At 39.6% G+C, this 17,101-nt stretch overlaps 1 protein-coding gene across 1 annotated transcript; it reads left to right on the top strand.

Annotated features, from left to right (window-relative positions):
- Window positions 1-246: 246 nt before the first annotated feature.
- On the top strand, window positions 247-1,152 carry ORYCUNV1R1515 (vomeronasal 1 receptor oryCunV1R1515). Its single transcript, NM_001167204.1, is given in 1 exon segment — window positions 247-1,152. A coding segment is annotated over 1 exon segment (906 nt).
- Window positions 1,153-17,101: the final 15,949 nt, after the last annotated feature.

Below are 17,101 nucleotides of genomic sequence, written 5' to 3'. Positions count from 1 at the left end.
GAAGGATGGCCCAAGTCCTGGGGCCCTGTACCCACATGGGAGACTGGGAGAAGCACCTGGCTCCTGGCTTCGGATCAGTGCAGTGCGCCGGGTGCAGTGGCCATTGGGAGGAGAACCAATGGAAAAGGAAGACCTTTCTGTCTGTCTGTCTCTCTCACTGCCCACTCTGCCTGTAAAAAAAATGTCACAGTACAATCTATTTATTTTTCAGTGGATGCAAACTTATGTAACTGAAAGGTCATTGACATGTTTCCAGGTGACAAAATTTTGAGTGTTTTTCTCATAGCTCAGATCTTTATTGGTGTCATGGCCAACTTATTTCTCTTCATAATCTATGTTTATGCCTTCCTAATCCAGCCTCAGCTGAAGAAGCCCATAGATTCCATTTTCATGCACCTGACAGGGGTCAATATGGTAACCATTGTGTTCCAGTCAATACCAGACATCATGTCATCCATTGGAGTTAAACATTTCTTAAATAATGCTGGCTGTCAAACTGTTTTTTACATCTACAGAGTTGCCCGGGGTCTCTCCATCTGCACCACCTCTCTCCTGAGTGCTTTTCAAGCCATCACTATCACTCCCAGTTATTCTAAATGGGCAAGGCTGAAATCTAAGTTGTCTACCTGGGTTTTCCCCTCTTTCCTTTTCTTCTGGATCATCAACATGCTGATCTACATCCACATCATTGAAACTGTAAGAGCCAAATGGAATTTCACTGTTGTTGGACATGGATTTGTTCATGCATACTGTCAAACCAGGCAGTCTGGAGATCGCCATAAAGGGTCATTTATAAGTGTCATTGTGACTCATGATGTCCTGTTTGTGGCACTGATGATTGTGTCCAGCCTCTACATGGTGGGCCTCCTGTACAGACACCAAAGGAGAGCCCAGCACATCCACAGCTCCAGCCTTTCCAGGCAGACATCTCCAGAAAACAGAGCCACCCACACTATCCTTTTGCTGGCATTTTGTTTTGTGTTCTTTTACTGTTGCCACAACTTTATGGACATTTACGCATTTTACAGACCTGAGAAAGACTCAAGGATGGTGGGCATTACTGGAATATTATCATCATGCTACCCAACATTCTGCCCATTTTTGCTGATGAAAAATAACAAAAATATTCCCAAATGGACTTCTTCCCTTTAATGATGAGAATGCCTTTTTCTCCAAGAGCTTTCCTTGGTTGATCTGACATCATTTACCGCAGAGATTTTATGAGGAAACAAAGGCAGGTGACCATGGAAGTAATCTCAATTGAAGTATTTGGCTCATTTAAAAAACACATTTTGAAATGTTAAATTGTTCAATGTGAATTAATGCTAGAACTAGTACTCAAACAGTATTTTACACTTTATGTTTCTGTATGGGTGCAACTGTTGAAATCTTTACTTAATATATACTAAATTGATCTTCTGTATGTAAAGAGAATTGAAAATGAATCGTGATGTGAATGGAATGGGAGAGGGAGTGGGAGATGGGAGGGTTTCCGGTGGGAGGGAAGTTATGGGGGGGGAACCATTGTAATCCATAAGTTGTACTTTGGAAATCTATATTTATTAAATATAAGTTAAAATGTTAAATTGAATCAATATATAAATTTTCAAATGGTATACATATTTAAGTTATACTTTGGGTTTAATTAATGTATTGTCTATTATTAAAGCTACTTACTTCTGCTTTTAATGCACCTACTAGAAAAATGCAAAATCGTATTTGGCGCTTGCCTCATATCTGTTCAGCTGTGCTGCTTGTAAGAACTTCCATATTCACTTACAAAATTTTAACATCCAGGTCTCATTTTTCAGGGACTTGGCTAGAGGTTGGATGTGCATCAAGTGACCTCAGGAGATAAAACACAGGAATTCCTAAAGAATGGGATGCAGGAAACATAAATGTCCCTGTGTAAAGAGCTCAGAAAACAGAGGTGATGAAGATGGGAAATCCAGGAGGTTCATTGTTTAACAGACAATGAAATGCAGGGGTGTCCCCCAGTATGTGCATAAATCCTTCCATAAGATCCCCTCCCCTTCTCATGCTCATATCTGTGTTATTAGGATCCAGTCCCTTGTGCTGTCCAGGAGTTGTGTGCTGCAGTTAAATACCCACCAGCAATGGCCTAAGGCTTTCCCAGTGGTTGGGTTGTAGAGACTTTCAGTGTATTTACTTCATAAAATCTTTTGAATAAATATAATTTTTTCCCAATTTCATCTTCCCTGTCTTAAAGTCTCTAACCCACTTAACTTGCTGTTCCGTTCTGTTCCTCAGGGACATCAACACGTGCTCTGCAGCTTGAATCCTAGCACATGTCTTTGTCCCCAAGGCTGATGGATTTCACCTTACATTTCCGTTAGATTCCGAGGGTTGGATCCCAGTCTTTTCAGGAGCTCACAGTTCCACTCTCTTCAGTTTTCTGTGGTTCCAACCCATTATCTAACGCCAGAAAGAGGCTCTTCCTGTGAAGAAACTCAGTTTATTACAGAAGCTCATAAAATCTGTGCTTTATCCTGTTGTGTCAGGGTGACATTTGGAAATACCCCTCAGCGACCTTCAACTAAGAACTAGTCCAGCGCTTAGTGGTGGTCTGACCTCCACCATTGCCTCTTTCCGCTCCGGGATTTCTCTGGTCCTGAGCAGATGTGACTGCCTCCTGGACGGCTCTCCACGTCCCCCTCTGCCCTCGTCATGGTTTCATTTAGTTGATCAGTGCAGTTTAAAATAGTCTTTTCCTTGAATTACCAAATCCAATTCTAGTTTTGTGACCGCCTCTCCTCTCCTTCAGAAGTAGTTTTGAATGTTGAAGTTCAGCAAATTCTCCGAAATTTCCTGTTCCACGGATTTTCGCAGTGGACCCCATGAAGCAGCACCCAGATCCAGAAGCAGAACAGCGCCGCTGCCCCCATCCCTCACGACCCCAGTCTCCACCACGCCCCGTCCTTGTCTGGTCTTGTGCTGTTGCCAGTTCATCCATGAGGTGGTCTTACGTGCCCTGCGACCTCTCGGAGGTAGTCTGTGTAAGAGCGCCTCTGTCCTGGGTCTGTGTAGGCTGTAAGAAAGTTGAGGGGTCTCCCGCTCAGGCGCTTGGCCACGCAGAGGTGACATCGCAATTCCGGGTCTGCTGGCTGGTGCTCAGGCTGTGGAGCCGCTCAGGAGGCACCGCCCTGAGGGCGCGGGGAAGTGACGTCATAGATGGAGCCCGGGTGCAGAGGCTTCTGGGCCCTGTGCTGAGGCAGCCGGGAAGTCCTCTCTGTTACCAGGTTTGGGGAGGTCGTCTCTGCAGCTTGCTGGAAACAATAAACATCCTACACAGGTATTTACACTAGAAAGCCAACAGTCACAAGAATTCCCTTTGAGAGAAACTGTCCCCGACATTTCCTCCAGGCTCCTTGCTTTGGCCTGCCCGAGACCTGCCTGGGCCATTTGGGAAGGGAACCAGCTGATGAAAGCTCTGCTCTCTCTCTGCCTCTTCCTCTCTGTAACTGTAACTTTCAAATAAATACAATCTTTTAAAAGACATGTAAGAAGGCCACAGTTCCAGTGGAGTGTACACACGGGCTGAAACTCACAATCATATCCTAGAGTGACCACTTCATGCCTACATATTTTTTTGCATTCATATTAGCTGCCAGAGGTTATCTTAATACAAATTTTATATTTCTATATGCAAATTAATAGCATTTTAATAAGTGGTGTAAATAAATAGAATGATTAAAAGTGGAAATATTGCAAACCATAGGAATCTTATCAGTGTACTTTAGTCATTAACATTAGCAAATCCCAGAACAACAGCAGGGTGACAAAAATGTGAATAAAGACATTGAACACCCTTGACTTATGGCATAGAACAGTAATTTTCACAGTTACACAAAATCCTTATGTTTCTTTCCCCAGCTGTGGAGGCACTTGGTAAAAGCAACTGTGCAGTGAACACACAGGGAGTGTGTGTAGGAATTAAGAATTTAATTCATTTAGACACGTGTGGTCTTTGTACAGTCATAATGAGTTACAGACTAAAAGTAAATCATTTTTTAAAAAAATATTTATTTATTTGAAATGCACAGTTACAGAATGATAGGTTTTCCACCTGCAGGTTTACTCCCTAAATGGATCCAATGGCTAGAGGTGGGCCTTTCTGAAGCTAGGAGACAGGAGCTTTTTCCACGTCTCCCAAGTGGGTACAATGGCTCCAGCACTTGGGCCATTTTCTGCTGCTTTCCCAGTCACATCAGCAGGGAGTGGGATTGGAAGTGGAGCATTTGGAATAAACAGGCACCCATAGAGAATGCTGGCATCACAGGCGTCAATTTTATCTGTACACAACATGCCAGCCCACAAATAAATTATTGAATAGGAAACAGTACTTATAGCCCTTATCCAAACACATTCAACCTTGAGAATAGTATTTCTAGATAACAGAGAAAAGTGAACTAAAATTCCTTCTTATAAAGTCCATTATGTAAATAAGTGTGAGGATTGAATGAGCACCTTTAAGAAACCAATGATACTAGAACAAGTACAGCAGGGACCGGCAATATGTAGCAGGGTAACCTCCCACTTGTAAGCCAGCCCACCCGTGGAGTGTCAGCTGCCCCTCGGTCAAAGCAGCTTCCTTATGGGGTGCCTAAGAAAGCTGCACCTGGGCCCACACAGTTTCATAACTGGAATTCCCGGCTCCTGGCTTCAGCCTGGAGCAGCTTTAGTCATTTTGACAATCTGGGGAAAGAACCAGCAGATAGAAGATATTCTGTCTCTGTCTCACTCTCATTCTGCCTTTCAAACAAACAAATGTTTAAATATATAGTAATAACAAAGTGATTTCCCCTAAAGGACATTAGTAGGATTGAGAGGTAAAAACAGAAACTCTTAGAAAATAGCCACAAATTTAAAGGAAAAATAAAGTCAAACTTCAGGTCTTGAATAAGAAAATTAAGAAGCCACTAGTGAGCTCAGGATTGCCAGCAGCTGTTGGAGACGAACTTCTGATGATGTGTGTCGTCCTGAAGTTTACTTTCTGACACTGCTCAGCTGGGGAAAACGCAGCCCCAAGCACCGACTTCGCGCTGCCAGGGAGGAAACCCCATGCGCTTCACAGGAGACTCATTGTGCCTCTGGGAGGGCGATTTGGGGCTCTCCTGGGTTCCTCAAAGTGACGACGATAAATAAGGCCGTGGATGTAGCAGGCGACAAAAGTGACCAATGTCCACAGGGATGAGACGTCCTGCCAGCCTGGTCCTGATCCACAGTCAGTGCAGTGCAGCCCCAGCCTGTCCAGGATGCACCTAGTAAGGACCCTGCACCCTCAGCCTGGGGCGGGAGGGCGGCGAGGCCTCTCCCACCTGCCTGCTCCCCAGTATGCCTGCTCACACCAACTCCTTTTTGTTGTCTTCAGATGCATTCTCCATGTTTCTGTGACGTTTACCTTTATGTTCTTGTTCTTGTTGACAGTTTTTTCTTTCATCTCACTATTTGTTTTCTCGTGCTTCATTCTTTTCTTTCCCCATTGTCTGAACCTCTCCACATCTCTCACCGCCCTTGGCCACTGAGTGTTCTTTGCTTTTGCCCTATGCTCTGCTCTTTTCAGTGCCTATCTGGATGTTTAGGACACTGGAATAAATGTGCTTCTAATTTCATTTTAAAAACTCCTTTCCTACTTTTTGTTATTTTCATTTGTTTTTATGCCATCATCCATTTCTAGTCATTACTTCTTATTTCAAATTAATGTATACCCATTGTACTTAAAAAGGGTGTAGTCAATTTATGTCATCATTTCTGATTAGAGATTTTATCACATATTGTGACATTTATCCTATGTTTTTGATATATTAAACAGAGCAATTTATGTTAGAAATTCAGATGGTTTTTATTCTGACTTCGCTCTCAGTAACCTTGAAAACTCATCAAATCTTTCAGTAATTTAGCCAATGTCTCTGTGAATGTCTCCTAAAATAAATAATCCATCAGTGATATGACTGCGTTTCTTTGTAGTGACATTGAGTTTATTCAGTTTCTTAAAAGACACCCCTGAAAAAATCATGATGAATAGAAGTAGAAATGGCAGCTATTTTATTTATTTGTCTCAAAGCAAAAACATGGTGATATTTAGCCATTATATGATAGTGTTAACGTTGTAGTATTTTTATCAGAGAATTTTAAGCCTTTCTTTTGCTATATAATTTTTAGCCATTTATAGGAATAGAATTTATCACAGTATTTTATGTATCAACTGAAGTGCTAACCCATTCTTCTCCTTTAATCTACAACTATGGTGAATTTTACATGTAACCGTTATAATGTTCCCTTTACCCTTCATATGTAGGTGATCTCCTGGTCAGTTGCTGCACTCATTTTGGAGAACACTGAATTCATTTACAATCAATTCGTGTAGGTTATTTTCCATTTGATATTTGGAGTAGGTAGTCTCATTATTATGCTTTTCAACACTGTTTATTAATTACTTCAGCCTTATTTATTAATCATAATGTATCAACAGAATGCTCTTTTTCTCTCTTCAGGAAGAGTTTATTGAATTTTTTTTTTCCTAACCATGGAAGCATTTGTTGGAAATCTTTGTGAAAATGGTTTTTCTTAAGTCTGGTGTGATTGGTGTCTTCCCTTTAGGAAGTGGTACTCTCCTTCTAAAAGTTCATTAACTTTGTTATTCTTCAGAAATAACCTGAATTTTGAGTTTATGTTTCCATAATTCGTTTCACAATACATATGGATTTTTTCACTTTGTTCTTACTAAGATATGTTTATCTTTTGAACATAGTGAGAAATCAGTGTTAATGAAAAATAGCCTTTCCTTGTTGTAATTGATTATAATTGTGTTAAGATACATGTTCTGTTACATTCAACTCTTGCACTTTGTTCTCACTGGGTTCAGTAAGTTGTGGCTGCATTGATAACATGGTGATGTTACAGTTGAGAATGGAGGTTGGGCATTTGTCAGTGACTGCTGTGTTGGGCAAGGCGGTGGGTGCAGAGAATGAACTGACGTGCTCAGCTTCCTCATTGTCTGACTCACGGTTTCTGGTGGTTCTGGAGTCTCTGAAAGCCTTTGGTTCCCTCTCTTACTACAATGGTTGCTTCTCCTAGGTCTTCTTATCCTTTTACGTCTTTACACTAAACGTTGCTGTTGTTTTGTGTTCACAAACTTAACAACTTTGATCTTTTCAAAGTAGGCTTTATCATATCCAGCTTATCTGTTCCCTAATTGTTAGTTTTTCCAATATTATTTTGCATGCACCTGCTTTCTGTTGCTTAGTTTGTAGCTTGTCATCTTCCTTTATTTTGAATCCTGGTCATTCTTCTTTATTGGACATGTGTCTTGCAGAAACATTGTAATCCTCTTGAATTTAGTTCCTCTCATATAAATGTGGACACTCACTAGGTCTGCAGATTAACATTGGCCCTATATATCAGGTGCCAGACTTTTGGACTAGATGTGCTTCTGTATTTACATTGTTAAAGTACCAGACAGCACATGCTTAGAATGTGGTATTTATTTAAAGATTTTGCATACAGTAGTTGGAGAGACAGAGAGAGGTCTTCTATCTGCAATTCACTCCCCAAATGGTTGGAATGGGCCAATCTAAACAAGGAGCCAGGAGGTTTTGTTGAGTCTCCCATGTGGGAGCCCAGGCATTTGCACTATATTCAACTGCTTCCCAGACCATACACAGAGAACTTAATTAGACAAAAAGCAGCTGGGACACAAACTGGGGCCTGAATGGGATGTTGATTCCAGGGGGAGGCCTAGCCTAGTATACCACAGTGCTGGCCCCTTTATTCACATTTGAAATGAGTACTATAGGCAGGCTAAGTAGCATACTATTCACCTTATATCAGAACTTTTTTGTGTCTGGTGACAGGATGTTAGTAAGATAGATGATGTTATCATATTTCAATTATAAAACACATTATTAGTTATATAATACATTATTAATAGTCATCCCATATTAAATTACATAACCAGAATTTATCTTCTTACAACAAAGCTTGTACCTTTTCACTAACAGCTCTCCATCTCTCTCCCCTGCCAGTCACCATGACTTGTAGTTCTCTATCTTAGGTATTTATATTTCACATACAAGTGAGATCATATACCATTTGCCTTTCTGTGTTTTGATTATTTTACTTAACATAAAGTCTGTAGGTTCATCCATGTTGTCATGAATCCATGGATTTTTTTGTTGCTGAATGAAACTCCCTTCATCCATTTATTTCCCTGTTGATGGACACTAAGGCTGTGTCCACATCTTGACTTTTATGAGTTATGCTGCACTGAGATGGATGCATATATCTCATTCACATATTGACTTCAGGTCTATTAGATACTTATCCAGTTGTTGCACTGTCAGTTCACGTGCTGTTCTATTTTAACTTTTTGAGGAAACTCCATTCATTTCTTATAAGAATTTTTTCATTTTATACCAATAGTGAATAAAAATTCCTTTGGCACTATGATAGTGGTCATCCATCACTGGCAGGTGATGTCTCTGTGTGATTTTGACATTTATCTCAGGATGATTTAAGATTTGCCTTCTTTGCAAATACTTGTGGCCACTTTTCATATAACATTGACCATTTATATGTCTTTAGAATGTGTATTCAGGTCCTTTGCCCTGTCTATTGTATGATTTGCACATCTTTTCTCATAGTCCATAGACATTATTCTCATTTTGTTGATTATTTCCTTTTTCTCTGCAAAAACTTGGTATTTGGATGTTGTCCCATTTTATATATTTTCTTTTTTTCAGTGATTTCAGAGTCATAACCAAGTAAGCATTGCCTAGATCCAAGTCAGTGATTCTTTTTCCTTAGGGTTTCACCTAGGAGTTTTCTGGTGTCAGGGTGCATCTATGTCTTTAATCCTATTTCAGTTGATTTTTGTGAATGTAGTTAAATAGTGATTCAATATGGATACCCAGTTTTCAGCATCAGTTATTTTACACATTTTTCTTTTTTTAAAACTTTTATTTAGTAAATATAAATTTCCAAAGTACAGTTTATGGATTACAATGGCTTTTCCCCCCCATAACTTCCCTCCCACCCGCACCCCTCCCATCTTCCGCTCCCTCTCCCATTCCATTCACATCAAGATTCATTTTCAATTATCTTTATACACAGATAGATTTAGTATATATTAAGTAAAGATTTCATCAGTTTGCACCCACAAAGAACATAAAGTGTAAAATACTATTTGAGTACTAGTTATAGCATTAATTCACATTGGACAACACATTAAGGACAGAGATCCTACATAAGAAGTAAGTACACAGTGACTCCTGTTGTTGACTTAACAATTTGACACTCTTGTTTATGGTGTCAGTAATCTTCCTAGGCTCTAGTCATGAGTTGCCAAGGCAATGGAAGCATTTTGAGTTCGCTGACTTCAATCTTATTTTGACAAGGTCATAGTCAAAGTAGAACTTTTCTCCTCCCTTCAGAGAAAGGTACCTCCTTCTTTGATGGCCCATTTTTTCTTTTTTTTTTCTTTTTTTTTTCTTTTTATTTTTTTTTTATTTTTGACAGGCAGAGTGGACAGTGAGAGAGAGAGACAGAGAGAAAAAGGTCTTCCTTTGCCGTTGGTTCACCCTCCAATGGCCGCCGCTGCAGCCAGCGCACCGCGCTGATCCGATGGCAGGAGCCAGGATCCAGGTGCTTTTCCTGGTCTCCCATGGGGTGCAGGGCCCAAGCACCTGGGCCATCCTCCACTGCACTCCCTGGCCATAGCAGAGAGCTGGCCTGGAAGAGGGGCAACCGGGACAGAATCTGGCGCCCCGACCGGGACTAGAACCTGGTGTGCCGGCACCGCAAGGTGGAGGATTAGCCTATTGAGCCACGGCGCCGGCCTTGATGGCCCATTTTTTCTACTGGGATCTCACTTGCAGAGATCTTTCATTTAGGTGTTTTTTTTTTTTTGCCTCTTGTCTTGCGCATGCATTCAGGACAGCTTTGTCAGTTTCTGTGATTTGGGTAGGGATGCCTTGAACTCACAGATCACTGTAAATATTATGGCTATTTTAATGCTATTAAAATGATTCATTTTTCTGTCTAATTCCTACAGCTAGGAGTGGCAATGGTAGACATCTTGAGCTGTATCTTACAGGGGAAGCTGTCATCTTTACATCATTGAGTCTGTTTTAACTGTGAACTTGTCACATGTGGCATTAATTATATTCAGTTCCATTCATCTACTTAGTTTTTGAGGCCTTTTTTTACCATGAGAGGATATTCAGTGCTGTCGAGGACTTTTCTATACTTGTGTGTGTATAACTATCTTTACATCCCAGAGATGTCCTGATTACATGAGGTGAAATCCATTTATTCTGCAGTTTTCTTGTATACATAATTTGTCACTTTATTTTGATGCCATGTTTATCAGAAATATTAGCATGTAATTTTCTTTTCTCATGGTTTCTTTGCCCTTTTTATTTTAAAAAGTCGGGTAATATAGTCCTTCTAAAATGAGTTAGGAAATAGTCTCCTTCTTCATGTTTTGGTGATGTTGAGAAGGATATTTATTACCTTATCTTTTAATGTTTTATAGAATTCAATAGTAAAGCCATCTGTTTCTGGGATTTTCTTAAGAGGAGACATTATATTTTTATACATTTATTTTATTTTTTGATTTGCATACATTTCATGTATACAACTTTAGAAATATAATTCTTCCCACAATACCCACCCTCTGACCCCCACTCCCACCCCTCTTCCTCTTCTCTCTCCTGTTCCAGTATTTTTTTTCTTTTTTAAACTTTTATTTAGTAAATATAAATTTCCAAAGTACAGTTTATGGATTACAATGGCTTCCCCCCGCCCCATAACTGCCCTCCCACTCGCACTCCTCCCATCTCCCATTCCCTCTCCCATTCCATTCACATCAAGATTCATTTTCAATTATCTTTATATACAGAAGATTGATTTAGTATATTTTAAGTAAAGATTTTTGTTTATTATTATTATTATTATTATTATTATTATTATTGTGACAGGCAGAGTTAGTGAGAGAGAGAGACAAAGAGAAAGGTCTTCCTTTTCTCTTGGTTCACCCCCCAAATGGCTGCTATGGCTGGCGTGCTGCAGCTGGTGCGCTGTGGCGATCCGAAGCCAGGAGCCAGGTGCTTCTTCCCGGTGTCCCATGCAGGTGCAGGACCCAAGCACTTGGGTCATCCTCCACTGCCTTCCTGGGCCACAGCAGAGAGCTTCAGTCTTGTTTATTATTAATATATATTTTCATTTAACTTCATACATAGGAAATTAATTATATTCTGGGCAATGAGTTTAGGAATTTGTATAAGGGGGAAAAATAAAAGAAAGAAAAAAAAATCAAACAAATCAAATAAAAAAACCCTAAAAACAAAAAACATAAAAAAAAACACAAAAGCTATTCCTCAACAGTCCAGATATGGAGTGGTTAAAGTTGTTGCATCTAGATGGTAATGTGCTTTTTTTTAAATTTATCTTTAAAGTTGAAAACAAGAATGGTACAGCTTTTGTGACAACTTGGATATAACTATAAATTGTGTGACATAAGAATATCCTCCACTTAATACACTAAAATGATGTAATTCTTTGAGAACAAGTTTTACAATAATTCTCTTAATACACTCTTTGAGGGTAAAGGTCCTGCATAGGAAGTTAGTGCACAGATCACTTTTTGCCACAGTGTCTTGGCTTTCCATGCCTGAAATTCTCCCCTGGGCTTTTCAGCCAGACCAGAATAACACTTAATTTTAACACTTAATCCTATGCATATACTCACTATAACACTTTGAATGCTATTTTTAGCACTGGGCTTAAGGGGATTTAAGGTCCTATGGCAAGTTTTTAACCTGTACCCTTAGAAGTAGGTCCATAGGAATGTTTGCAGAACTATACAGCTTTACAATTACAAACTTCATACTTTTCACAATTACGACTTTAGGGTCACAGTGATTCTTCCCTCTGTGCCTGCCATCTCACCCACACTCCTGACCCTCTTCCATTTCCCTCTCTTATTCTGGCTCTTATTTTTAACTGAGATCTATATTCAATTAACTTTATACATATGTGGTTAACTATGTTAAGTAAAGAGTTCACCAATTAGTATGAAGGAAAAAAAGGTAAGGAAAATAAGATAAAATGAATGAAAAGGAGAATAATGAAAAATACAGAAAACAAAACTGTTCCTCAACAGTGAAGGTATGGGCTGCTCAAGTCATTGCTTCTCAAGGTGTCCATTTTTTCTTCTACAGATTGCCTTTTAGGTGTTCTGTTATCACAGGTCAGGAAGAATATATGATATTTGTCCCTTTGAGACTGGCTTATTTCACTAAATGTTTTCCAGATTCATGCATTTTGTTGCAAATGACCAAATTTCTTTTTTAACTGCTGTGTAGTATTCCATGGAGTACATATCCCATAATTTCTTTATCCAGTTTTTATTTGACAGGTATTTAGGTTGATTCCATGTCTTTGCTATTGTGAACTGAGCTGCAATAAACAGGCGGGTACTGATAGCTCTTTCATATGCTGATTTCATTGCCCTTGGGTAAATTAACAGGAGTGGGATGGCTGGGTCATATGGTAGGACTATATTCATGTTTCTGAGATATCTATACTGTCTTCCATAGTGGGTTTACTACCAACAGTAGTTAAGGGTACCTTTTTCCCTGCGATATACTGGCAATCATCTTATGCATTTTCTTCTTTAATATGTTTTATTTCAGTTTTTAATCAGTTTTTAACATATTCAACATACTTCATAGATACAATTCTAAGAATATAAGTAAATTTCCTTCCAGATTTAATATTTCTTTGTGATTCAATGTTGGTAGTTTCCACGTTTCTAGGAACTGATTCATTACTTCTACTGATATTCCTTTGTGATTCAGTCTAGGTAGTTGTATGTTTTAGGAACTGATACATTACTTCTAGCTCATGGTCTTCTCTTGTATGTCTTTGTCTGTAGTAGGTTTTATAATGCTTTGTATTTCTCTAGTATCAGTTTCCATGTCTCATATTTTATTTCTGATATCATTTATTTTAAGCTACTTTTTAATTTTTTGAATAGGTTGGCTAAAGATTATCCTCTGCTGCATTTATAATTTTTGCATGAATCTTTTATTTTAGTTCTACTTTCATCTCTGTGTCCCTCTCTTTTTGCTTGCTTGCTATGTGTGTCTGTCTTTATCTACATACAGATATTTTTATATACAGAAATAATGAAATCAAAACAAGTCCAGGTATAGTCTGTGTATCAACATTTATGTTATCTCTTCTTATACCATGATAATTTTCCTTTGCTTATACTTCATTTCTCCCAGTATCTAACACTGACATCTGTTCACAGTTTTAAGCTCTATATAAAGGATACATATTGACAAGATATCATCAATTATAGATAGAATGAATAGCATACAAACATAGTCATGTGAAATTTTTATTTTCTTTGTTTTGGGGGTAGTTTTGCATTTTTTCAGTTCTCCGAGGGATGATTTATATAATATTTGTGAGCATGGATTTGCTCTTGGCAATAATTCAGAGTAAAAGGGGTATCTAAGGATGTCAGATTGAAAGATGAGCAACTGTGATTCCACTTAGTTAGTTGGACATGATCTTTTTCCTAAGACTGACAGTCATATTTTCCTGCAACTCCTTCCCTGTAGAACCAAGGTGCAGACTTGGCCAGCAGAGATCCTCATAGAGTTTAGAATGGTACGAGTACAACATAGGCCTTTTGTGTTTTAAATAGTAAGTCATCAGACTCCATGACAGACACAGAAGCTCCCCAGGGCTACAGTTTCAAAGTGTCTTCCCACCGAGCCCCCATTCTAGGCCGATGCACGTGGCTACAGAGTCTTCAACTGTCTCAGCTTCTCTGATACTTCCACAAGTTCCCCCTATACAAGCCAACCTTGAAGGGTCTCCTGGCCTTTGGATGTTCGCAGCAGCTTCCCCCTGCCCTCCCAGTGAGTGCTCCCAGGAACTGGTTTGGTGAGCTTCTCTGTTCTTCAGGTTGCCTTTTGTAGACTTTAAGCACCTCCCACAGTTTTACAAGTTCTGATGCCCATTCTAACTCTCTCTTCCTGAATGATTCTGTTGTTCCATGTGAAGACTCTCTTTTCCTAATGTTGTATCAGGCAATATTAACATGGACATTTAAAATTCCCTATGTGCTGATTCTACACCCAGAAAACCTGTTGTTCAGTTTTGGCATTTTCAAAGTGTGTTTTTCTGTCATGTTTGAAATCATTTGTCTACCTGAATTTCTTTTTATTTGATTTCAATGGTTTTTTTAGAAAGAGAATATTCAATGTAGTTCATAGATACGATTCTAACAATATAATGATACCCTCTTCCTCCTTCCTTCCTTCTTTTTTAGTTTTTGATATAACATTTTATAATGTACATTACAATCAAGGGCTTTCTGACCCACTATGCATTTCTCTATGATTTTCTTGAATGTTTAGCTATAAAAGTTATAGATGGTGTGATCTCCATTGTAGTTGGTTTCCCTTTGCCTCTTCTGGTGACAGTCAGAACTTATGGCATCCAACCTTCCTTAAATGTCCAGATTTGGAGATGGTTGTGTGCAAGCAAGTGCCTCCTATTTATTAGCCAGGGCCTCTCACTCTTGGCAGAAAGAGAACTGAACAGAAGGGATTTTTTTGGAATTCAGCTCAATGACACAATTTGAAGTTGCTAAAAACAGGCATGTGTCATGAGCATAGAATTCAGCTGCACAAGAGCTGTGGCTGATGGTTATGAATGCAGTGGACCATCTTCAGTGATACTGGATGAGCGATGATTGGTCAGGAACATGAACCAGAAACCATCATCCCACAAATTAAAGATACGATGCCTTCAAACACTTCCTTCACTGATTAATCATATTTTTTGAAATATAAAGGAGGGAGGGGAGAGAATGAGAGTGAGAGAGAGACAGAGAGAGAGAGAGAGTGCACCCACTGTTTCACTCCACAAGTATCGGAAACAGCAGGGGCCTTGTCAGGAGGAGCCAGGTATCAGGAACTGCATCCTCATTTTGTATTCAGGTTTCAGAAGCCAAGACCCTGGAACCGTCATCTGCTGCCTCCCAGGATGTGCAAGCAGGAAGTTTGAATCAGAAGCAGAGTGGTGATTTGAACCCAGGCACCCTAATATGGGTGCGTGCATCCCAGAGTCTTTACCATTTCCCCTAGTACCAACCCCAGGATGCATTTTTACAAAATAGAATAGACCACAATTGTCAATCATATCAGGTATCACAATTTTAAATAAAACCAATCAATGAATCATAAATTTCAAAGAAACTAGAAGGAACAAAAGGGACCATGGAGGAAGAATATTTTCGAATCATTGTTGTTTGTTACACATTGAGGTTCCTTCCTCTGTGCTGGTAACGAGAATGCCATTGCTGTAGTAGAGAGGATGCCAGGAGAGAGAGCTGAGGTGAACCTGGGAATAGAGTTGAAGGAGTTCAGACACTCAATGGCCATTGTCAGCATAGAACAAACACACATGAAACTCACTGGAGATCTGTGTAGGAAGGAAGGTGATGCCTACATGACAAAGACATAGTCTCTGAGAGAATACCAGAAGCAAACTCCATTGTCCACTCAATAGAGATGAAGTGTGAACTTTGTTTGAATGTCAACCTCAATGAATGTTATCACTCCTGGTCACTGTGTTGACAAACTGTTTCCATAATGATTGTATGTAAGAAAACATTGGGTAAAAATTCAAGATGGCTGAGGAGTAAGACACAGGGATGCTTGTTAGACTGAGTTCATCCATCATGGCGTGACTGCCTCTTGGGGACAGAAAGTTTGAGATCTGTCCTGTGCACTGGTGAAATTTATCATCAGTCTTCCCCTACTCACACTGTCTGGAACTCTGCACCACATTTGCTAACAGAAACATCTCCAAACACCGTGGTTAGATGAGTAGAGGCAAAAGCCCCATGTGGAAAACTTTATTTGTTTTTGTGTTTTAAAAATTAGTTTCCACTGGGACTAGCACTGTGGCATTGCAAGTAAAGCCACTGCCTGCAGTGCCAGCATCCCATATGGGTGCTGGTTCGAGTGCCAGCTGCTCCACTTCCGATCCAGCTCTCTGCTATGCCCTGGGAAAGCGTTAGAAGACGGCCCAAGGTCTCAGGCCCCTGAAATCTTGTGGGAGACAGAGAAGAAGCTCCTTACTCCTGGCTTTGGATTGGACCAGCTCCAGCCATTGAGGCCACTGGGGTAGTGAATCAGTGGATTGAAGACTCTCTCTCTCTCTCTCTCTCTCTGCCTCTGCCTCTCATAAATCTGCCTTTCAAACAAATAAATAAATATTTTAAAAATAGTTACCATATTTAGAAGATTTATTTGAAAGTCAAAAATAGATATGGAGAGGCAGAAGGAGAGGGAAAGAGAGAAAGAAAGAGAAAGATAGAATCTTTTATCTGCTGCTTAATTCCCCAAATAACCACAGTAGTCAGGGATGGGCCAGGCCAAAGCCATGGGCCAGGAGCTTCTGCTGAGTTTCCCTTATGGGTGCAGGAGCCCAAGCACTTGAACCATCTTCTGCTGCTTTTCAGGTGCATTAGCAGGGAGCTAAATAGGAAGTGGAGCACCCAGGACACAAACCAGCACCTACATGGAATTTAGGAGGCACAGGCAGCAGCTTTACCTGCTACATCCCTATGCTTGCCCCAATTCCTTTTTTGATTGGCATGACATATGATTATTTAATTTTAAAAGTAGTCTAAATAACATGTTAAAATGTGTCTTATTTGAAATAATTATCTGCATTGTAAATTCTAAAAAAGCAATTCATAGACACACACTATTTTAATGCAATAGACATGGAATATTCTTAAGAAAGGTGACTATACACATAGGTTTAGCGATAACAAGCAATCTAAAATTCTGAGGAACACATCACATGCAAATTCTTCATTCACAGAGGCCAACAGGTCCCTGTGTCAATAGAAGAGTGAAGGATGTAAGCATTTGAATTCTACTTTCTTATCATCTATCTCTACATGCCACAGTTCAAAGGATGACTGGAAACCAGTTCCTGGAAATCCCACCCCTGTATCTGAAACTTAGAAGAATTGAACATT

The sequence above is a fragment of the Oryctolagus cuniculus genome, chromosome 18 (assembly GCF_051225735.1).
Source record: "Oryctolagus cuniculus isolate XC-2025 breed Fujian yellow rabbit chromosome 18, ASM5122573v1, whole genome shotgun sequence".
In the NCBI taxonomy this organism is placed as follows: Eukaryota; Metazoa; Chordata; class Mammalia; order Lagomorpha; family Leporidae; genus Oryctolagus; species Oryctolagus cuniculus.
The sequence above is the reverse complement of the archived record's forward strand: the minus strand, read 5'-3'. Positions and strand labels throughout refer to the sequence as shown.